General features: G+C 44.3%; 1 protein-coding gene across 1 annotated transcript; it reads left to right on the top strand.

The window, feature by feature from the left end:
• The first annotated feature begins 1,351 nt into the window (after positions 1-1,351).
• Positions 1,352-17,537, top strand: CNMD (chondromodulin). The gene is made up of 7 exons (XM_073346049.2): positions 1,352-1,730; positions 1,969-2,109; positions 6,059-6,199; positions 8,634-8,747; positions 10,814-10,967; positions 13,153-13,361; positions 17,134-17,537. Exons 1-7 carry the CDS (start codon positions 1,659-1,661, stop codon positions 17,347-17,349), a joined length of 1,047 nt encoding a protein of 348 aa, XP_073202150.1. The 5' UTR covers positions 1,352-1,658; the 3' UTR covers positions 17,350-17,537.
• Positions 17,538-23,220: the final 5,683 nt, after the last annotated feature.

Genomic DNA, 23,220 nt, shown 5'->3' with positions numbered 1-23,220 from the left:
GAAAGCTCATGCTCAAATAAATTGGTTAGTCTCTAAGGTGCCACAAGTACTCCTTTTCTTTTTACCTTTTAACTAGTTCTTTGTCCACCTTTCCATTCTCATTTTAATCCTGATCTTCTCCAATTTAACTAATAATTTTCCATGTGGAACTATATCCAGTGCCTTACTGAAATCTAGGTAGATTAAAAAATCAGTTATTTTCTCGAAGAAAGAGATCAGGTTGGTCTCGCACAAACCATTTTCTGGAATTAATGGAGCCACATTGATTTACACCATCTGAGGATCTGGTTCATTAGCATTTACTTTGCAACCCTATTGTCTGTCAGACTGATATAAAAACTCCTCTCTCCCCACCCTACACCACTCCATCCAAACCACAGGCATGGAAGGGCTGACCACAGTCATGTCACATTCAGCTTGAATCTCTGCACTAGTTTCCATTTTCTTCCAAACTCTGCTTCTCATTCTTCGTAACTTATTTACCAATAACTAAGACTATGCCATGGAGGACACGGATTCCAGGACTTCCAGAGACCTCAGCTCTCAGCTGATGCGGGCAGCGGGGTTACCGAAGCTCTGAGCCACGGTTGGGGGCACCCGCAGCTCCAGAGGAACTGCAGAGCTGTCAGCCACAGAGTCGGTGGGTGCTGGACCACGCCCCACTCCCCTCCGGCAGCAGGACTTGGGCTCTCATCTCCCCATCAGACCCATTTTGTCAGTTATTTTTTTAATAAAAGTCTGGGACAGGTCACTGGCTTCCATGACTTTTTGCTTGTTGCCCTTGACCTATCCCAGACTTTTACTAAAAATAACCGTGACAAAATCTTACCCTTACCAATAACCACCCTCTTCCAGAGAGGGGAAGAGGGCTCAGCTTCCCTTCACCCATGAGGCTCCCCAAGATCTTGAGGAGCTTTCACCCACCTCTTTCCTTTTGATCATTTCTCCCCCCTGATTCCTCTTCCCCATTTCCACCTCACCTAATGGAGGAGCTGAGAGGACAGGCACCGCCTGGGCAGAGTCATCCTACCTCGGGCTCCGGGCAGCTGCTCAAGGAGCCCCCCAAAGGTGTGAAACCCTAAGGTGTCTCCACTGCTGAGGCTCGCCAAGCACCCGCAGGTGGCAGAGCGGGCGCCAGGCACAAGCAGACTAAGCAATTGCTTAGGACTCCAAGCAGCTCCAGGGGCCCCCTGCTAATTATTAGTATGTGTTGTGGGGCAGGCGGGGGTCTAACGTATTCCTGCTTAGCGCCCCCAATGGGCTGGGCACTGGGAGGCGGGCCTGGGCCAGCTGTCAGAGGGCTCCCCATAGCACCTGGCCGTGCCGGCCAACACACCCACGCTTTGGCGGCTCCCTCCTCCGCGCGGAAGGCAAGAGCGGCGGAGAGTTACTGCCCGGCGGGCGGACGGCAGCAGCCGGGGGGCCCGGGAGGTGACTGACACCCTGCTCGGGCTGAGGCCGGTCGCTCCGGCCCCGCGGGGCAGCAGCGTTCAAAGGGGGCCATTGTATCCCGAGCCTGGCGCTCCGGCTGGGGCGGGGAGGCGCGCCTGGGGGCGGGGAGGGGCTGCGGGCTCCACGCCTCTGTGTGCAGCCGAGCCCGGCCGTGCCTCTCCCCCCGGGGCCACAGGAGCTCCGGGTCCAGACGTGCGCGGGCAGCCATGGCCGAGAGCGCGGAGAAAGTGCCCATCGCCCTGGCGGGGCCGGAGGACGTGGAGCGGAGCCTGCCGCCTGTAAGTACCGGGGCAGAGAGGGAGTCCCGGCGCTCGGCCCCAGCTGCCTCGCGGGGCGGGTCACCGCTCTGGTGAGGGCGGGAAAGTGGCGGGCGGCGGCGGGGGTCCGGCAGGGGCTGGCCCCGCCAAGCGGCAGCGCTGCTGCTTCCCTCGCCCGCCCGGCTCGGGGCTGAGCTCCCGGGAGAGCTGGGCTGTGAGGCGAGCGGGCTCCTGGGCTGCCTGTCCCCCTTTGCTGCAGGCCTACACGGCGGTGCCGGTGACACCCGCCAGCCCGGGGCGGCTGCTGAAGATCGGGGCCGTGGTGCTCATCGCCGGAGCCCTGCTGCTCCTGTGCGGAGCCATCGGAGCCTTCTACTTCTGGAAGGGGAGCGACCGGCACGTGAGTGGCGGGCGCGGGGCGGGGGCGGGCCGGCCGAGCGGACCTGGTGGAGAGCCGGCCGCAGGTTCCTTGGCTGAGGGTCCGGCGGGGCTGAGTGGTTCCTCTGGCTGTGAAAAGCTACCCCAGGCGCCCAGGCACCGCAGCGGGAGTGGGCGGGACAAGCGCCCGCGCAACGCCAGCAAGGGGGGTCGCTGGGTGGCACCCTGTTGAGGAGCTTGTGGGGAAAGTCAAGCGCTGGTCCCTGAGATCTCCCTGGCACCCTGTAGGAAGGCAGCAAGTTGGTCCCTGTTACCAGAAAGGTTGCGAAACACTGGTCTAGCGCATCTGTGGCTAGCTTAAGACGTGCGCCAGCGGCTGGGCTAGACGCTTGCTCAGTTTGAGAGTTAAGAGCCAGCACTTTCAGCTACAAAACATGATCCGAATTCTAAACAAGCCTTTCTTCCCCCGCCTCCCATCCAGAATGCTTGGTAAATATTCCGAAGTGGTTGGAGCACAGAAAATATAGGGGAACAACAATCAGAAAGATCAATCTTGGAGTAGTGGAAACTGGGTCACCGACTGTACTTAGAGTATTGCTAACTGGGACAGGCAATAATTAAACAAAGGTGGGCAGGAGGTGTCAATTCCAACAGTAAACCCATCTGTTTACCAAGCTGGATAGTGATAGTCTTGTAGGAAGGTATTGCACTGAAGTTTTTAAATCTGATTTAAATCTGAGTGAAACAAAGACAAGAATTATGAACCCAAGTATTTACATTTTGGAAACAGACATTTTTCTATTAAACCAAATTTTAAATTAACTGCTTGAATTTAATAAGAATCACAACCACACTGGAAACATTACTTGACTGGTTGCCAAGTTCTGTAAGTAGCATACCTCTCTCCCCCATACCTCAGTATAAAAATTCTTTTCTTTCCTGTCCATTTGGTGTAGCATGATGGAAACTGATTTCAGGAATAAACATAAAATGTATCCTTGGGATCACAGACAAAAGCTACATCTACTTTTGCTCATAAATCTTCAAAGCATTCACTGTTTCCCCCCATCCTTTCCCAGGAGATTCACATAATAAGCAAATTTCAAGCATCAGGACAAAATGGTGGTGAAAGAAATGCCACGTCATCCAAATGCTGATTGCACATCATACTTTGACACTTAAATATATGTGTCTGTATTTAGCAGACTGTATTTAGTCTACTCATAGGTTTGATTAAGGACCAAAATTATTTCACTATGTACCTAGTAGTTTAAATGTGTGCTGAACATGGACACAAAAGCTCGTAGTATATTAGTTGCAAAATGATTTTAAAAATCTTGATAATTTATATTTGGGTGGAGAGAACTTTTCTCAATTTAGGTTACATGACAAAATCCTGTGTCAAAAGGGACAGAGATGAAAACTCAGGGGTTAGTTTAAAGAAGCAAACTTTCAAGGAATAGTGATCATCAGAATAATTCTAAATATTATCTTTCCTTTATGTTTTCAAAGATTTTTAAAATATGAAATGCCAGATATGTGAATTTGATTTTCATTTGCTCATCATTGGGGGGGGAGGGATAGCTCAGTGGTTTGAGCATTGGCCTGCTATACCCAGGGTTATGAGTTCAATCCTTGAGGGGGCCATTTAGGGATCTGGGGCAAAAATTGGGGATTGTCCCTGCTTTGAGCAGGGGGTTGGACTAGATGACCTCCTGAGGTCCCTTTCAACCCTGATATTCTGTGATCAGTGACAAGGAGAATGAGTCTCATTGAATTTACCAAGGAGCCTTTTCTGCACTCCATGCTCAGGCAAGACTCCTATTTACTTCAGCAGGAGCCTTGTCTGAGTAAGGAGTGCAGAATCGGTCCCTTAATTTGTAGGGAAAGTGTTTCAATATGATATACATTTTAGCCTGTAGGGTACAACTGCTTGACATTTAATATTTTTTTAAAGACAATTTATAGCAAACCCAAAATCCAGAGAGAAAAGTTACAGTAAAAGCTGTGTTATCCAGCACTTTACCAACCGTAAAGCTCTAGAAACTGGCATTTCTGATGTCTCCTAATACAAATCTTCAATAGAGTTGCCAGGTATCCAGTTGGCTTGGAGCGGGCAGCTCCCTACCTGACTCCGCGTGGCTCTCTGGAAGCGGTGACATGTCCCTGCTGTTCCTAGGAGGAGGAACAGCCACAGGGGCTCTGTCCACTGTCCCTCCCCCGCCCCACCCTGATCGCTGGCTCCACGGCTCCAATTGGCTGGGAACCGAGGCCAATAGAGGCTGCATGGGCAGCGCCTGCATGCTGAGGCAGCACACAGAGCCACTTGGCTGTGCCTCCGCCTAGGAGCAGCAGGGACATGTTGCCACTTGCGGGGAGCGGCCCAAGGTGAGTGCTGCCCAGATCCAGCACCCCAAAACTGCTCCAGTGCCCCAACCCCCTGCCCCGAGCCCCCTCCCACACCCAAACTCCCTCCCAGAGCCAGTGCCCCCAGCCCTGAGCCCCCTCCCACACCTAAACTCCCTCTCTCCATTGGTAAGTATAACTCTTCGTTAACTGGAATTTTTGACTTATCGGCACCCCCCCATTCCCTTAACAGGCCATATAACAAAGCTTTTCCTTCATAGTAAGAAGACAGGCTGCTTCAGGACTCAGTGTAAGAGGGGCCTGAATGGGAGATGGGCCAGAGAATGTGTAAGGTGTTAATAGTCCAGTTTGCACTGATGGTTTTGATAAATAGATAGCAGATCAATTATAGGACAGAGTCTCATTTTTTGGTCTGTTTAGTTTCGCAACACTTGCATTATTTTAGCGTATTTCTGCTTTTTGTTCAAACAGATGCATTAAAAATATCTTTTTAGTAAGTGGGTTTCTTTTCCCTTACCTAAGGCTCTTGTCCCATCTCAGGAAGCTGGTAGTAATGCCATCAATTAAGAACTGAATCTTTTTTTAAAAAAGAGTAGAGTGTATTCTGAGTGGTACAGAAATAGATAAAATGTAAACCTTAAGCTGCAGAGTCAACACCCAACACTAAGCTATTGTTTCAGACTTCCCTCAGACTCAGGAAGCCAACGCTTTGTTGATTCACATTTGGAAGGTTTTCTTTGCAACCATAAGACTTATGATTTTTTTAAAATAAAAATAAACTCGAATTCTACTGCAACGAATGGGGCTCACAAAAAAGAGTTATCATCTTATACCAGCTCAGTCTATATACTTTGGATATGGAATTAAGTACTATCTATATAGACCCAGTCTTGCATTTCTCATGCAAGAATTCAGTGGAAGTCTTGGATGTATGAATAATACAGGATTGAGTCTCTATTTGTAAAAGACAATCAATTACGTTTAGCACCTTAATTTTTTCCCTAACAAAGAGTTGCAAGCAGAAAAAATTGATTTCTAGACTAATACTGTGAACTTTATTGAAACTTTGTTTATATACAGACTTTTTAAGAATAAAAGTAAACTCCTTCTGTTGGTACTTATGGAAGTATTGATATTTAAACAACGCTCACCCCACTCAAGAGACAGCTACATGCAGCTTGCTACATTCAAGAGACTCTCTTTCTAAGTACCTAAACAGTATCTAACTTCTCCAAGCAAGAGTCCCAACAGATCAAACTAAGGAGTACAGTGGGGATGACCTCTGGGGGAAATCAGCTTCTTCTGATCCTCCCATACAATACGATTTAGACCAGTTCCTAAACCCCATGTAACCTTGGAACCAAATTATTCTACATTCAGTGCGTATGGATGTAAAGCTGGCAGGATTGATATTGCCTGAAACCATCAACGTCTGTTTTATTAGTATGGTCTTGACTGCTGAGGATTCTGTAATAAAAGTGTAAGTATGGATAAAAGCCAGTAACCTGAAGAGGGACATGACAATCAGATTGGCACCACACTTGTTCTTGATAAAAGCTAGGAAGATACAACAATGCGTGCTAATGTTCTTTATTCAATTACAGATTTACAATGTCCATTATACTATGAGTATTAATGGAAAAGTACAAGAGGGATCAATGGAAATAGATTCTGGGAACAACCTAGAGACCTTTAAAACTGGAAGTGAAAATGAAGAGGCTATAGAAGTTCATGATTTCCAGATAGTAAGTACATTTGACAGATCTTGCAGATAAGACATTCTCCAGTGTTGGATTCTAAAGACATGTCTACAATGCAATTAAAAACCTGTGGCTGGCCTGTACGAACTGATTCGGGCTTGGGCAGAGGGGCTGTTTAATTGTGATGTAGACGTTCAGGCTCGGGCTGGAGCCCAGGCTCTAGGAGCCCTGTGAGGTGGGAGTGTCCCAGACCTCAGGCTGCAGCCCATGCCCGAACATCTACACCGCAATTAAGCAGCTCCTTAGCCTGGGCCCATGTCAGCTGTCACGGGCCAGCCATGGGTTTTTAATTGCAGTGCAGACATAGCCTAAGAAGGGGCCCAGTTCTACACCTTTTGAAGTCAATGGCAAAACTACCACTGACTTCAAAGGGAGAAAGGTTGAGCCCTAAATGAGGTAAATGCAGCATCTAGAACAAAAGAAACCATTAGTTCCAGGTAGGGTTGGTGAGGGAAGCAATGTGGGTCTTTCTGGCCCTGCCCCTCCCCATCTGTTGGTTCCATGAACGAGGCGGAGATAACTGGGCCTCCCTGCTTTTGCGCAGGCCCAGGGAGATCCATGCACATACACGTGGGATGCATAACCCCCCACATCATCTGAAAGCTGCTCTTCAGCCCCTTGTGAAACTTGTGGTAACATCAACCTTACAACTTTGTTGGCAACTGAATTAAAATGCTGATGATAAGCCTCTTGTCATTTACCTTCACTATTCCACATCTGCACAGCAGTCCCAGCTCAGTGGAGAGTCCATGAATTCTTCCATCCTTGGACCCTCATGACAAATATGAGCTGCTGGGTAAGTGCAGCCAAAAATACCCACCCCAGAGCGGTTGTGACAATGTGTTGTGCATTTAGGTTGATGAGGGTGGTGGAAAAACTGGCGCCAAAAAATACCTGCCTTCAGTTATTGAGTGCCAAGGGTCAAGCTCCAGGAAAGCAAATGGACCAAGCCAGTTAGGTTTTGACCCTGCAAGGAGTGGAAACAACTTGAAGTGTAAGCTGGAAAGAATACCAAGGAGATAGAGAAGTACCTGTTGCAAATGCCATATACTAGGAACTCTAGGATAAGTTGGCATGTGAACCTATTTACACATTTGGAGCAATAGAGTTCTAAGCTAGGCAGAGCTGTGACATGGAGATGGCTAGGTTATGTATATCACTAAGGTCAAGAAAGTCCCCATGTGTTAAGTGATGCTTTGATCACTGGAGCAGGATCATTGAACAAGGCCAGGGTGACCATTTTAGGAAAACAGCCTGCATCCTGGGTGACAGGAAGGTATCACAGAAACATATCTTGACTATCCCAAAGTGGCAGAGCTACATCCTGGGGGGCCTACTTTTTCTCAGCCTCTGAAGAAAAGAATGACCCCAGTGACATTGTATATATCCATCAAAAGTCAGCAGAAGGGCTCTTGTCATGCTGTAGCTTGTACATAAAGATCTGTTCACCTATTTCCTCTGAAGCGAAATAGAACAAAATGGTGGATAGACAAGACAATTGCTGAAATTACAAGGGTAGGCTCTCTGTGTCCTGTAGGGAGAATCAAACCCACATGGCAGCACAGAAAATGCTACATTTGAATTGGAGGGAGAAGACTTAAGAAAGGCTACCCTGTGGTTACCATATATCAATGAATGGTCTCTAATGTCAATATGTTTGAAATACAGGGACTTTTTGTGTCATTTATTTAGGATTAGAAACCACATTTTATTTATTTATTTATTTATACATTTATTTAGGATTAGAAATACATTACAACAACACTGGAATTCTGTCTTGGTTATCATTTCATTATGAACTTCTGTGCATAAAAAGCATCATGGTATAGAAAAAAAAAATCAAAGTTGTATGTCTAAACTTAGGCACCTACATCCATACCTATGACCTGATTTTCATATCTTTAATAGTAAGTGCCTCAGATAAGTGCAGAGGTCTGTCTAGACTGGGGAAAAGTTACTAGGTTATAATACAAATGGCTAACATGATTTTAAGGATGTTAAACTGCGTCAATATTAGGTGCTAAGTGATGTGTCAAATCTTGTTAGCTAACTCCTTTTTCCCTAGTCTAGACAGGCCCTCTCCAATAGAAATTGCAGATGCTCAGCACCTCTGAAACTTTAGCCACTTCTTTGGGTACCTAAATTCGGTGCTTTCACCTGGTTTGTTTAAATGTTTACAGCTAAAATAGTGATACAACAGAATTTGGGTCAATTTCAGAGTGGACTTTTGTTTTTAAAAAATCAAAAAACATGTTTTATTGTCAGTTTTTTGTTGTTTTTTTTTAAAAAAAACCAGGAACTCTGAAGTCCCCAAATTCAGTGAATACCTTAATGTTATATGAACAGAGTTTATATTGTTTTGTTTTAAGCAATTGGGTGACATGTCCATGCATGTAACCACAAAAGGTCTATTTTGTAGGGCATCACTGGAATCCGTTTTGCTGGAGGAGAGAAATGCTACATTAAAGCACAAGCTAAAGCTCACATCCCCGATGTCAATACTATGACTAAAGAAAGCCTCTCGTTCGATCTGGTAGGGAGCAATTTAAAAAAATGTCTTAACTTTATATAAATAATGATTTTAAAGGTCATTTAAATATATATATCAAATGATCTAGTAGGTCTTTTGGGGTCCTGGAAGGGAGGAGTGAGCGCTTCTGGCAGGCACTGACGGGCACTGCTTCTACTGTTGCTGGGATGGGTTGCATGAGAGAGACTAAATGTCTAACAGAGACTCACAGAAAAATCATCCCCCCACCAAAACTCCTGCCTCATCATCAGGACAGGAGAAAATCGTGGTGTACAAAAATTGCAGAACTTCCAAAATGAGGATGTCCCAACTCTGCCTATTTGTTGTAATCTAGAATATGCAGTAATACATACTCATTTACTTAAAAAAGAAAGAGAAAACTCTCTCTAAAACCAACAAGAAAGTGCCATGAGTCAGATCCAAAGTCCACTGAAGTCAGTGGGAATATTTCCAGTGACTTCAGCAGGCTTTGGATCAGCCCCCAGAGGTAGGTACCGAGATCGCCTCTACCCTCCCTTGTTATTTTAAGGATGTATGGACTTCATGGCCTAACTGGAATAATTTAACATAATTAAGCACAGGCAATTTTTCTTTTTATTAAAAAATAAAAGGACGTTACATTCATCCAGTATTAAATTTCCACTGTTGAAAAAATGTCAGGTTTGCAAAGTTAAGGTTCCAATTCAGTATTAACTTGGTCACATTACAGATGTGTAGAGTGTTTTGTTCCTGCTTTCTGTGTACTGTTTAAAAGATGTATTATATGAATTTTGCTGTTTCTGTGATAAAACATATGCATCAAATAGATGGGATGGGCAATCCAACGCAACTTAATGCTACTGTTAGAACATTAAACTTCCTTTGCTGCCTAATTTTTCTGATCAAGTGTGCAACCGAAATGTTGAGTTAGTCTTTACATTTTTTTTTTTTTTACTATAAATAAATTAAAAATTAACTTGTTTCTGGTCTAATACATATTTGATCATGACCAACACTGAATACAAAATGGTAAATTAAAGTAAGTTTATTGCTACTTAAAGTACATTTGCCCACAAATCTGAGATAATTTCATTTAAGATAAACAATTGGATTCTTTTTATCTTCAAATGTTAGCTCCAGTTAAGTTATTTCAGATGCTGACAAAAGCCCAAGTGGGAGAATATAAATGATGTGCTGCTCTCACTGGATAGTGAATTTAGATGACTCAAGACATCCTACAAAAATCAATAAATACATTAAAGGAATAACTTGGCAAAATAAATTGATCTAGTGGATTATCAATCCAAATATCAGATACTTATATGGAGGGAATTCAGAAGTTTTACTTCAAAATCATATTGATTTTCTTGATGAACAAGACTTTTTGAGGATGTTTCACTGCTGCTAAGAAATAGCTAACATGTTTTATGTAAAATAATACTTTGAACTAAAAACTATAAAGAATAAATCACTGGCATTTTCCTACATTACTTTGAAGATATGAAACCAAAACCTGCAGGGTACACTTCAAAATGAAGGCTCCTTTAACTTCTAGCTTTTGGGCAACTGAATTGCTGTTATTGAACAAGACCTTTAGTCAGACCCATCATATTAACTTAAAATTGTAGCTGTATGCAAACTAAAACTTTCAGTAACTCTCAGGAATATGTCTATTATGGAAGTGCCCTAACATTTCTATGAATTCAGAACAATGCAAGCAAACACACCTAAAAAATTATGGGCCAGATTCTTAGCTGGTATAAATCAAGATAGTCGTTCTGAAGTCAGTGGATCTACACCAATGTACACCAGCTTAGAATCCGGTCCTATGGGCTGACTATTAGCCCCATTAAAGACAAAGGAAGTGAAATCCTGGTAGTTTTGCAATTGATTTCAGTGGTGACAAAATTTCACCCCAGGAGTCTTTCCATTGATTTCAATTGGAACAAGATTTGGACAACATTTCAGATCAGTTCCAAGCGAAGCTTCTTTGTTTGGCCATTTGGCTATTAACAGAAAGCTGCATCTACAGAATACACAGAACCCCTGTTCATTGAACTAACAATGGATTTTATGCTGCCTACTTACAGGAAGATGAAATCATGCCAGTTAAATTTGATGAAAATTCCCTTATCTGGGTGGCTGTAGAGCAGCCGGTTAAGGATAACAGCTTCCTAAGTCCCAAAATTTTAGAGCTTTGTGGAGATCTTCCTATTTTCTGGCTTCGACCAACATACCCAAAAGGTAATTTTTCTTTCACTTAAACACTACCCTCCCTTCCTCCCCTCTCTCCCCCAATAAACGTACACCAGCAGGGTGTCTAGCTAGTAGAGCTGCACAGTTGTGGCCCTCATTGCTCTTCTCCCATGTAGGCTGGTGCTGAAACCCCCTACCCAGTACACAGAGAATGCTAAGGTCTCCATGTGGAGCTGCTCAGCCTGGGCTCCCCCCCTCAAACAGACCCACCACACAACTTCATTGGAGGGGAGGGCTAAAGGGTTTAACACCTCAGGGATGGCCAAGGCTGGAGATGGGACATTGGACAGAGCTCTGAGGTGGCACTGCACATTCTCTCTCTCAGGTGGTTGGTTCTTGCTCACCCATATGTGAAGTTGGGAAGGAATTTTCCCCCAGGGCACATTGGCAATGACCTTGCATGGGGGGCGGGGTGCTTTAACTTTCCTCCACTGTGTGTGGGTGCTGGTCAATTGCCAGGATTATCTGGGTATATCTCACTTAATCATTTCGCATCATGGGGGCCTTGGGCACTGGTTACATCTGTGGCACCTAATACAGTAGGACCCCATTTATCTGAGCCTCCATTATCCGGCTCTCCGTATTAACCAAACCACCAGCTGCCCAGGGCTGACAGTGGTGGAGCTCAGGCTCTCAACCCCAGACAACTGGGGTTTGGGCTGTCAGCCCTGGGCATGGCAACAGCCCGAGCCCTGCCATACGTGGGGCTGACAGCTAGAACCCAACCAATTCTCCGGTTTATCCAGATTTTTGGTTATCCAATCTGACCCTTTTCCCAATGAGAACTGATAACCGGGGTTCCACTGTAGCCTAATCTCCTGTGGGCTGTAATATTTTGGTCTCATTTGGGTTGGTGGGTGAAGTGTGTGGGTGGTGTTGGTGGCCTGTGGTACAAAGGAGATCAGGCTAGATGAATTAGTGGTCCTTTCTGGCCCTAAACTCTGACTTCTAACTTCCTAGGATTTGTAGGTGGCCTGTGGGGGATTGAGGGCATATACTTTGCTAGGGAGACCTTGTGAGATTCGCGAGGCAGGGCCAGCAGCATAAGAGGAGGTGGGCAGGGAATGTGCTGCTATACAGGAGGCAAGGGGTGGTGTTCAGGCACTTGCCAGGGAGATTAGCAAGAGGGTCCTCATTTAGTCCAGGGGAGGGAGCAGGAGGAAGGGATTCCTCCCCAGGGGTTGGAGGAAGAGGATGAAAGGAACCAGAGAAGAGTTTGCTCCTCCTTGGTGCTCTAAGGGTATATCTACACAGGTGCTGTGAGCTGTACTTCTTAGCTTGGGTAGCCATCTGTGCACTACCTCTGCTCAAGCTGCTGCTTAAAAATGGCAGTGTGGCCACTGCAGCATGGGCAGCAGCTCAGGCTAGCTGCATGAATATGTAGCCAAGGGGTGGGGCAGGACTGGACTCAGGTGGCTAACCCAAGATGTTGTGGCCACACTGCTATTTTTAGCATGATAGCTTGAGCAGAGCTCGCGTATGTTCGTCTATCCAAGTTGGGAATTACACCTCCTGGCTGCTGTGTAGCCGTACCCAGAGATTTAATACTGATATACAAAATACAGGCTAGAAAAATGAAATAAGTGGCAACGTTGAGTATTTTGGGGAAGAGAGTTGCTAATATTTTTTCATGACTAATGGGAGCCAAATTTGCTTATTAAAATTTTCCACTGTTTTCCTGTGGCCTTGCACATGGCCATTATGCATCAAAAGAGTATTGTCAAAGTTGGCCAGGAGTATTTTAAACAATGTTTACAATCAGGTCATTTGGAGCTGGACACAAGTCTGTCTCCTTCCAAATGTTTCTTTCTATCAAAAATGCACAGTAATGACATGAAGATAGTTGCTCTGGTTGACTGCTGGCATAGCTATTCATTCTCTTAGCATCTCTGGCCACTCACTGCGTCCAGAGGCCCTTCCCCCATCCTGTTCTTTGGGCCAGCCAGCCATTTGTTTGGGGGAAAAAAGACAAATCTCTCACCCATATAGACAGAATGATATAGACTGTGTATGGAATAGGTGGAAAGACAAGTAGCTCCCATTTGAAGCCGATTAATCTTTGCAGTGCAGCTATGCAATCACACTTTCATGAATGGGTAACAAAATATGGTCCTTGAATTAGTGGAAGAACATGTTTTAAAACACCTATGTACTCCTATGACTGTTTCTGCAGATAGCCAGAGAAAGAAGCGAGAAATCAAGAGAAAAATACGTCAAGCTCAATCAAACTTTGATCTGGACCAAATTGAAGCTACTGCTGGCATAGTAAATACCAGGTCACCTACTACCCAGACAGTTCAAAAACCAGAACGCCAATCTAACGCTACTGGTCCCAGTGAGCAAGATTCTAGTTCAAACTTTAATCCAGAAAATCCGTATCATGTGAGTACATATCTATTTGCCTTAGAATCCCCTTCAGAGCATTTGATTTTGCAGGTAGGTATGTAACTTTATTAAGTACTCATTTCTAGATATCGATCCATTTCAAATGGACTTATAAAAAAAATTATAACACCAATTTGTCGATTCAAACTTTCATTCGATAGTGCAGTTATTTATAAATTCCATTCACCAGAAGTAACTAATATAGTTTTTGTTATCATTAGTCCCCAAAGTATGGTGAAGAAGTAGATACTGTGCTTAGGCTGGTGAATTTAAGATAATTTTGCAAGACTGCTGTAGTGAGTCCAGTTTAATACAGAAAACTAGATACATCTGATACAGATAATGCATTACCATAACGACAGCAAATTTAATCTGCCTCAGGCAGATAGTTGACACTGATCATTAACTGATAAAAAGAAAACAATAAAAATGCAGAGTCAGCTAGTTAGAAACTAGCTTATTCATGAAACATGTAAGAGTATGTGTGTGTGAGAGCGAGTGTGAGAGAAAGAGAATGTGCATACAACTTTTTGGATAAAATGCATTGTGACTAGCCACACCTGCAATGGGACAAGTACTGTTGCCATTGAAGTCAATGGAAATTTTGCCACTGATTCTTCAGAAATCAGGATCAGGCTAAACTGTGGCTGTCAGACAGTTCACAGAGCCCTTTCTGGCAATCTGCAGAATGGAATCCTTTTAAAATAATGCAGTGAAAGAACTTGGAGAAAGATGGGTCCAGGACAGAATCTTATTTTCTCTCTCATATGAAGAGATCAACAGAATGAAAATGTGAAGAGTCCCGTTTCCCTAAGCCCATCACAGTACTGCAAAACAATTAACTGTACAGCAAGCCACTTCCACTCTACTGCACCAACATCAGACAATTTACAGGACTGTTTGGTACAGCAGGGATAAAGTTATTTTAATAGAATGTTGTCACAAGATCAATGTCTCCTGCTTTGAAAATAAGTCACAGCTTTGTCCTGACATTTATGTAACAGCAGGAGATCGTTATCCCGTGACAGTGTTCTACTCAGTTGACATCTCTTAATTAGGCTTAAGCTAATCACTCCAAAGAAGAACTAAATTGACTTTATTTCTTATGAATTCAGTTAAGTAGAAGCAGCATTGGCCCCAAAAGCAGCATCAGAACTAAACCCTGCCACTGAAGGGGAGGAACTATCTGGGATAAGAGCCATAGAGATGAGACAATGGGGCCTGAGAGGTAGAGCCATTATCCCTCTGGAGAGTGGGAGCAGTACAGTTGGTATAGGATCCCCTGCAGAGCTCTCTCTGACAGTCTTCCTGCCAGTGGGAACCTGTGTTACCCCAAAAACAGATTTTAGGTGCTCCCCAGAGTAGCTCACCTAGTGCCTCCTTCTGGATTTACCAAAGGCTCCCTCAAAACAGCTCACCTGTTAACCAATCTTTTCTCACCAGGTCTGGGTCTCCCGGGTGGCTAAGGAAATAACTGGAGGACACAGATACAGCCTTTTGATAAATGATTGTCACAAGCAGTATTCTTTCCAAAACAAGGCACCCCTTTATTGGTGCAAACACAAATCCTTAACACAGTAGCACAAATCCCCGACACCACAGGCTAAGCATCCCAACCCACAGGAACATAAAGTTAACATGATCCTAAGTGGCTGTGCCCCACTTCAGATGGCCAGTCTTGCACAGGTTGCTGCAGCTGACAGGTCTCATCTTTCTCTGGTCTCTGCTTCTTCTCTCTCTCTCTCTCTCTCTCCCCCTGCGTGTCAGTCTCTACACTTCTCGCACCTTCTCCTCAGCTGTCTGTGTCTCGGACACTCTTTACATACTTTGCTGATAGGCTTGATTGACAGTTGTTTTGCTTACTTTTGCTAATATTTTCCTGTCAGAGTACTGCAGACTGCATACCACACAGCACCATTGTTTCTAATGTACCCAAACTCATCCTCAACAACTGCCTCACCACTGCTTTCACTGCTAATTTTTTAGTGCCACGAGCTCCAGTTTTCAGCTAATGGTGGTGAAGTGGTACCTCAGTGATGTACTTGCCCAACACAAGATGGAGGCAAGGAAACAAAATAGAGTCACTCAAGATCTCCTGTATCATCTGCTCATTTGGTGTAGGATCCCCTGGAAGATGGTCTCCAAAATTTTCTTTAGGCACTGGGAATCTACACCACTGGTTTACCAGATAAATGTGTAGTCTTAGCCTTAGCTGAGCCATTTTCATTCCCCACTCCCCCCTTCTTCCCTCTGATAGGGAAGTTTGGCACAGTGCATGGTGGGCAACCTTGAGCAAGTTACTCCACCTCCCTGGGCCTCAGTTTTTCAATCTCTAAAATGAGGGAAATGCTATTTACCCCCTTCATGAAGTACTTTGAGAACTGTGGATGAAAAGAGCAATGCAAGAGTGAGGTATTCTTGTTTGATTTGCCCTTGTTCTTCTCCTCTAATCCTATTGAGAAAGCACTAGAGAGAAAGAAAGAACTGGATTCAAAGAACTGAGAACTCAGCTCCATGTTTTCAGGAGAGGAGGCAAAGAATTTTGAGAGGCTAGTCTGCCTTTAGATATCCTCTGCCATCCACTGTGTGGTAACTGCTTCCTAGTCAGATGGTGCTACAATGCTAGTTGTCTAGAATCCATCACACAATGGGAAAAGAGGTGGTTAAAGGAAAGGTAAATTTAATCTGAATATCCGGAAAGCCAACAGTAATAGGCTGTGGAACAGTCCTCTTGGGAAAGAGGTGGAAGGTCCATCACCTGGGACTTACTTAAAATTAGACTGGATGGAACAGAGGTGGGCAAACTACGGCCCATGAGCCACATCCAGCCCATGGGACCATCCTGCCTGGCCCTTGAGCTCCCAGCTGGGGAGGCTAACCCCCCTGGCCCCTCCCCTGCTGTCCCCCATCCCCCACAGCCACGCCACCCCGCGGGCAGTGCGGCTGGCTCCGGCCGAGCAGCGCGGCTGCCAGTCCTGCCGCTCTGAGCGGCATGGTAAGGGGGCGGGGAGCAGGGGGGTTGGATAAGGGGCAGGGGGTCCCAGGGTGCAGTCAGGGGATAGGGGTGGGGTCCTGGGTGGCCTGGCAGGGGTGTGGATAAGGGTCAGGGCAGTCAGGGGATAGAGAGCGGGGGGGTTGAATAGGGGGTGGGATCCCAGGTGGGTGGCTGGGGAGGTGGGTCCTGGGAGGGGACAGTCAGGGGACAAGGAGGAGGGCGGGCTGGATGGGTCAGGGGTTTTGAGGGGGGCAGTCAGGGGGAGGCGGCGGATAGGGGGCAGGGCCAGGCTGTTTGGGGAGGCACAGCCTTCCCTACCCAGCCCTCCATACAGTTTCGCAACTCCGATGTGGTCCTTGGGCCAAAAAGTTTGCCCACCCCTGGGATAGAACATTAGACAATGCAAAGTAGGGCACAGTCCTGCAGATACAGGCAGATGGACTGGATAACCCAGGTTTTTTCCGATTCTTAAATTTTACTGTTATTAAACTCTCCATAATTAGAGCTTTCACAAAAAGTTGGGAAAGTAAAATAATGATGAAACTCAGACAGCCTGATTCCCCATTGTGTTCCTCTAGTTTTATAACGGAGAGTCCAGTGTAGATGTGGAGTAATGCAGTGGCGAATCAGGCCACGAAAAGCCTGGCCCTCTTGAAGTCAACAGGAGTTTTGCCATTGACTTCAGTGGGACCAGTATTTGACCTGTTATCTTTTACGGAGATAATATGAATGCAGGGAACTTCATCTTCTCTCATTTTGTATTTTACATTTCAGCAACTTGAAGGCGAAGGGATGACTTTTGACCCAATGCTGGACCACGAAGGTGTGTGCTGTATTGAATGTAGACGAAGTTACACACAATGCCAGAGAATTTGTGAACCTCTCATGGGCTATTACCCATGGCCCTATAACTACCAAGGATGTCGTTCTGCCTGCCGAATTATTATGCCCTGCAGCTGGTGGGTTGCCCGTATCTTGGGTGTCGTGTGAGATGGAGTATTCAGATCATTGATGAAATAAGCAGGAGTCCGACAAACTGATAAAAGACTACAGCCAAAGCCGCATTACCAATCTCAGCTTTTAAAACACTAAGTGTATGTTAATGTATCAAAATGAGGTCAGTCATTCTAGATGTAAATAAATAAAACCTTTAATTAATATTTCATTAGCTTTACAAATGCTGAGCATAATTTGCATTCTTCTGGAAAACTGTACACTAAAACCTATTGAAATGTGGAATTTAAGACTCCCCAAAACAGATTATAGTAACTGTGCTTATGATTTAGTTGAGCAGTATAGACACTTGCTTATAAATTCAAATTCAGCATCTCATGACATAGCCCTCTGTTCTGAAATAAGTGTGAAAATTTACATCCAATTAGATGACTAGCTAAACTTGTGCTCTTGGGAGAACCTTTCAACCATGTAGCGCACTTAAATAAATCACAAGTGAAGTTGCTCCCTGTTGTTCATGCAGTGTTCCCAGATCATTATGAACAGTTATAGACCAATTACAGCATACCTTTCCCACAAAGCTGCCCTGGGGGATGGAGGAATATGCACATTATGTCAGAACCAAAAACAAATGGCAAGGAAAAGGGGCTGCTGAATGGAATGTGCATGGTGAGGAAATCAAAATGCTTTGTGCATCAGCACTTCAGAGTAGCCTTAGTGTCAAAAGTCTTGTAGTGCTGGTACTGTCTAACAAGTGTCAGCTCTCTAAGACTATAACATAATTACACATAGCTGTGGACCAAATAGCCTCAAGGCACAGTATAATCAGAACCCACAACAGCCACTATACGTATACATCCTCAAACTATAAACATTCAGGGCCACGCTGTGAGCCCTTTATCCCCCCCAGGGGAGCAGTTTCTCACACAAGTAGTTCCATTGGCTTCAGTGGGACTACTCATGTGAGTAACTGCTCGCCACTGGAAATAAAGGACTCACTGTCTAGCCCTCGGTGTTTGAGTAGGCAGTAGGCAGTGATGGGGCTTGCTCCTGCATGGTGCTAAGCATCTCCCTATTGAAGTTACTGGGAGCTGAGACATTTGCAGGATGGCTAGTGATTTATGATTTTTACCTTTAAATAACAGGTCAAATTATGCCTTCCTTACACTGGGTAGGACTTGAACAGTCCTATCAAAATCACAAAGTACTCCCTATCACGAAGAAGGGGGGCACAATCTTGCCTTGAATTTGGAGGCTGAAGTGGTTGTGGTTGCAAATGCACCTATTCTGACACGTAGCTAACCTGCTTCTAACACTGCTTGCCAGGATCAGAAGAGGAGGAATAATTTGACATACTGATGGTTAAAAAAAAACAATAAAAAAAAAACATTGCATGAAAAATAAGCAGCCAATCTAAAAAGCAAAATGTTAAATGAGGAAGGTAGAATGAGTGCAGAATAAATTTTATATCTTATTGGCTATTCATATGATCACTTTTTACATTAACTCCCCTCCCCTGCCTTAGTATGGGAAAAATAGAACTTTTTAAAACAAATTCTGCTTTAAAGATGTAACTGAAGATTCTTTGATGGAATTTTAAGGTCTGTTAAACTTGAGATTGGCTTTTAAATCAAGATCTAACCCTGATCATTGTGTGTGTTTTAAAAGCACAGCACTTGTACGCTGAGGCATAAAGGAAAGGTGGTTTCCCCCCCCAAATAAATAATTTTTATTGCAGATTAAAGAAATGTGTAAAAAATGTTCCTCTGTTTTCTGTGCTTGTTTAAATGTAGTGTACTGAGCAGTTACCGCCAAATGTGTGGTCAAAAAATATAGGAGGACGGGGAAGCAGCAAACTGAGCACCGGAGGGGAAGAGCAGAAGGCACATACTGTGTATGAAGTGCAAGTTGGTAGCTGTGCTAGAGAAGAATCTTAGAAGACTGGGCAGGGATGGTGTCCCTAGCCTCTGTTTGCCAGAAGCTGGGAATGAGGGATGAGATGGATCACTTGATGATTACCTGTTCTGTCCATTCCCTCTGAAGCACCTGGCACTGGCCACTGTCGGAAGACAGTGGGCTAGTGCATACTGGGCTAGCTGGACCTTTGGTCTGACCTACTATGGCCGTTCTTATGTTAGATTGGAGGGACAAGTAGAGATGCTGTTGAAAATTAGAAAAGCAGAGGCATTCCTAGACAACCAGGTTCAGGAAACACCCGTACCCCAGATTCAAGGAAGAAAAAAGGTAGGAATCAGAGAGAGAGAGGAAGTCAGACAGGAGACTTGGCAGTTGTAACCATCAGAGGCAAGAGGTCACTGTGGTGTTTTACATGGCTTCAGAGAGACAAGGATGGGCAGGCTGAAGCCACCAGAGAGAAGAGGACCAGGAGGAATTCCACAAAGCTAAAAGTTTCCAGTTGACACCAGGGCCTCAACATGGAAACTGTGGAAGATACTGTGACACTCTGTATCTCAAAGAGCACCATGGACTCCCATATTCACCACTGTGATAGTACTGATTTTTTTTTTTTGTACAAAGTATGACTTGTAAGGTGTCATTTTGTAAGTCTTGATCTGTTGAACAATAATAACCTGTTGGATTGTATGTACTATCATTGTATGTGACATTATGAAGTATTGCTATTTGTGTTACTGAGATATGCTGTGAGGTTAGGAACACCTACAACCAGCCTTTCAGTTACAACAAAGGAGTAGCCATCAATATCCAGATGTTCATTAATGGCTCATCAACACACAATCCACTATCCCAGAGGCTTCTTGGAGAATACTCATACACAATGGAGACTGCTTGACTAATGGGGACCCCCATGTCACAACAAGGATCTTTCCAGCAGCTGGAAGAAGGTATAAAGAGAGAGGAATTGACATCATCACTTGGCCTCTCCTTCTCCCCCCTGCATATCTCAATACCTGGAGGAACGTCTGGAGGAAAAAGACTTAACTGGGGAAGCATGTATTGAAGAACTGTAACCTGCTTGTACCATCTGTCAAGTGAGAAAAGCTGTCTGATTCAACTCTTGCTTAGACTAAAAGTTTAGGATTTAGAAAGCGTGTTTACTTTTTATTTTCTTAAGGTAACTCTCTCTGATCTTTATGCCTACCACTTATCACTTCAAATGTATCTTTCTGTAGTTAATAAGCTTATTTTAATGTTTTATCCTTACCAGTTTGTTTAAAGTGGTTGGGAAATCTGCTCAGGTTACAAAGGCTGGTACATGTCCACTTTCCTATGAAGAAGTGGCAAACTAAGTAATGAATTTACACTGGTCATGCTTCTGACCAGTGCAAGATAGTACAGTTCTGAGGTGCAAGACTGGGGAACTGGGGGAATTGGCTAGAGCCTCTCATGTTGGTTCATGAGTGTTTGGCAGACCATTCACGTAACTCAGTTGGGTGTGTCCCTGTCTAAGTGCAGTGCCTGTCAGAGGCTCATAGCTTGACTTTAGCATCACAGTGTGAGGGATACACCAGGCTGGTGGGTTTTGGAGGGCTCTGCGGTCCCACAGTCCAGGTTGCACCGCAAGGACCCCATCACAGATACCCCCTCAAGATACAGCTGTTCCAAGGCAATGGAGAGATGTACAGGAAACAACTGTGGATGAGAACTTGGCCCAGCTTGTGTGGGAAAACTTGATTTTCTTAAAGAGTTCTCCAGCCATCCAAGGAAGACAGATGATCCTCGTTGGGGATTCAATAATCAGAAGCATCAAAAGAACATTCTGCAAGGGACAGGCAGACAACACGATAGTATGCTGCCTTCCTGGATCCAAGACGTCATGCTAAGTTTAGATAGGCTTTTGGAGACAATGGGAAAGGATTCTTTGGTGATGGTTCATATCAACACCAATGACACTGCGTTGCGGGATATCTTACAGATAGTAGATGGCTTCAGGGGACTCAGAAGGGTGCTGAAGAACAATCGTCTCTGAAATCCTTCCCCAGTCCCACGAGCAGGACAGAAGATTTTGAAAGTGAAAAACCTACCACTGGGTACGTAAGTGGTATAATGTCAGTGGTTTTGTGGGACACTGATCCACTTTCTATGAGGAGAGCAAGCTATATAGTTTGGATGGCCTCCACCTCAGTAGAAGGGGGCCAGTCTTCTCAGGAACAGACTGGTTAGAGTAGTCAGGAGGGTGTTAAGCTAATAACAAAAGGGAAGGGTAAAAAGAAGGAAGATATGAATACTCAGCACAACAGCGAGCAGTTGAGAACAAAATTAATCAAGGAACCAAAGGACATGACGAGACCAATGCTAGGAGCTTGGTTAGGGAATATGAATGGGGATTGCTCATTTATGAGAATAAATTTGATTTAGTTGGTATTACTGCAACCTGGTGGGATGATTCCCATGACTGGAATGTTAAAATTGATGGTTAAAATCTATTTATGAAGGACTGAGTGGGCAAAAGGGGAGGGAGAGCAGCACTCTGTCAAAAATGGAATTACCTGTTTCTGAGGCACTGATAACTAGGAAGAAAATGATTTTGAATGCTCACAGTCCAATCTCCTAACAGATAAAGCAAAAGATGGGCTATTAGTTGGTGTCTGCTACACACCACCAAATCACACTAGGGACAGGATGACTTGCTCCTTACACACCGAAGTGTAAGAATAAAACCCGAGTGCTCATGGGGGACTTCAATTTGAGTGACATATGTTGGAGGTCTTGCTGCCAGTACAAAAACATCCTTAGAATTTCTAAATATTATAGATGACAATTTCCTAATTCAAAAATTGTTGCATCCAACACAGGGGAATTCTATATTAGACCTTGTTTTGATAAAGAGGAACTGACCATAGAACTAAAAATTAACGGTAACTTAGAGACAAATGATCATGCCTTGATCACATTTATAATGTGAAAAGAAAAAACAAAAGGAGTATTTGTGGCTAGTCTCTAAGGTGCCACAAGTACTCCTTTTCTTTTTTCTTTTTGCGAATACAGACTAACACGGCTGTTACTCTGAAACCTGTCATTTATAATGTGAAAACAGAATAAAGTCCTGTAGCCTGATTTATAGCTTATGTATTCATTATATTTATTACTTTGAGGGTTGACAGGTTCTTGTCTCAAGATCAGAATTACTTAAAAATTAATTAAAAATTACTATATAGTTGGGAACCCTGATATGCCTAGCTGCAACACACACACTATAGAACCTCTTCTATATTACAAATAGTTTATTAATACATTTAGCAAAGTCACAAACACTCTAACTCAGTGAGGTAAACAGAGAACTACAGAATGTCTATCTGAACATCCATTTACTCACACCATCCTGTCGAACAACCTGAAATGTTAGCCATTGTCTTCCTCAGCACCACCAGTGGCCACCATTTTGGCACCTCCCAAGGGCTACATCTCTCTCTCTCATACTGTTCACAGGCTGGGATACAACTTTTACAATATGTCTAATGTATATTCAGTAGGAGTATTTCCCCTCTTCCTTATTTGTATTTCCTCAATCTACTATGTTGAGGTGTCCTTCTATAGTTTAGTATACTGGTACATGTAACTATCATTTCAGCTCACGATCATACCTGTCACCTCTTGCTTCAGTGGATTTTCATGTTCCTTGCAGTAGCACTTAATGGAATATTCTACCTCCTACCATTGAGCAAGTTCTCCTTAGTTCCCAAAATCTAAAGGTAACCGTTAATTTATGCCAAGGTTATGCCCTACTTAACCATACTTATGATAATTTATGCTTCAACTAATATCTTACAGAATACAGGCCTGTAGGTTTCTCACGTTATGGCTGAATATAATGAAAGCAGCTAAATATAATGAAGGCAGGGCAGTGAATACAGTAAAGGCAAGCTAGCCCTATGGGCTACAGTCCAGACCAGTGATGTATATACTTGGCGCTTTAAAAGGACAGTT

This window comes from Lepidochelys kempii, chromosome 1, assembly GCF_965140285.1.
Source record: "Lepidochelys kempii isolate rLepKem1 chromosome 1, rLepKem1.hap1, whole genome shotgun sequence".
Classification (NCBI taxonomy): domain Eukaryota; kingdom Metazoa; phylum Chordata; order Testudines; family Cheloniidae; genus Lepidochelys; species Lepidochelys kempii.
Note: the sequence above shows the minus strand (reverse complement) of the source record. Positions and strands in the feature narration are given on the sequence as shown.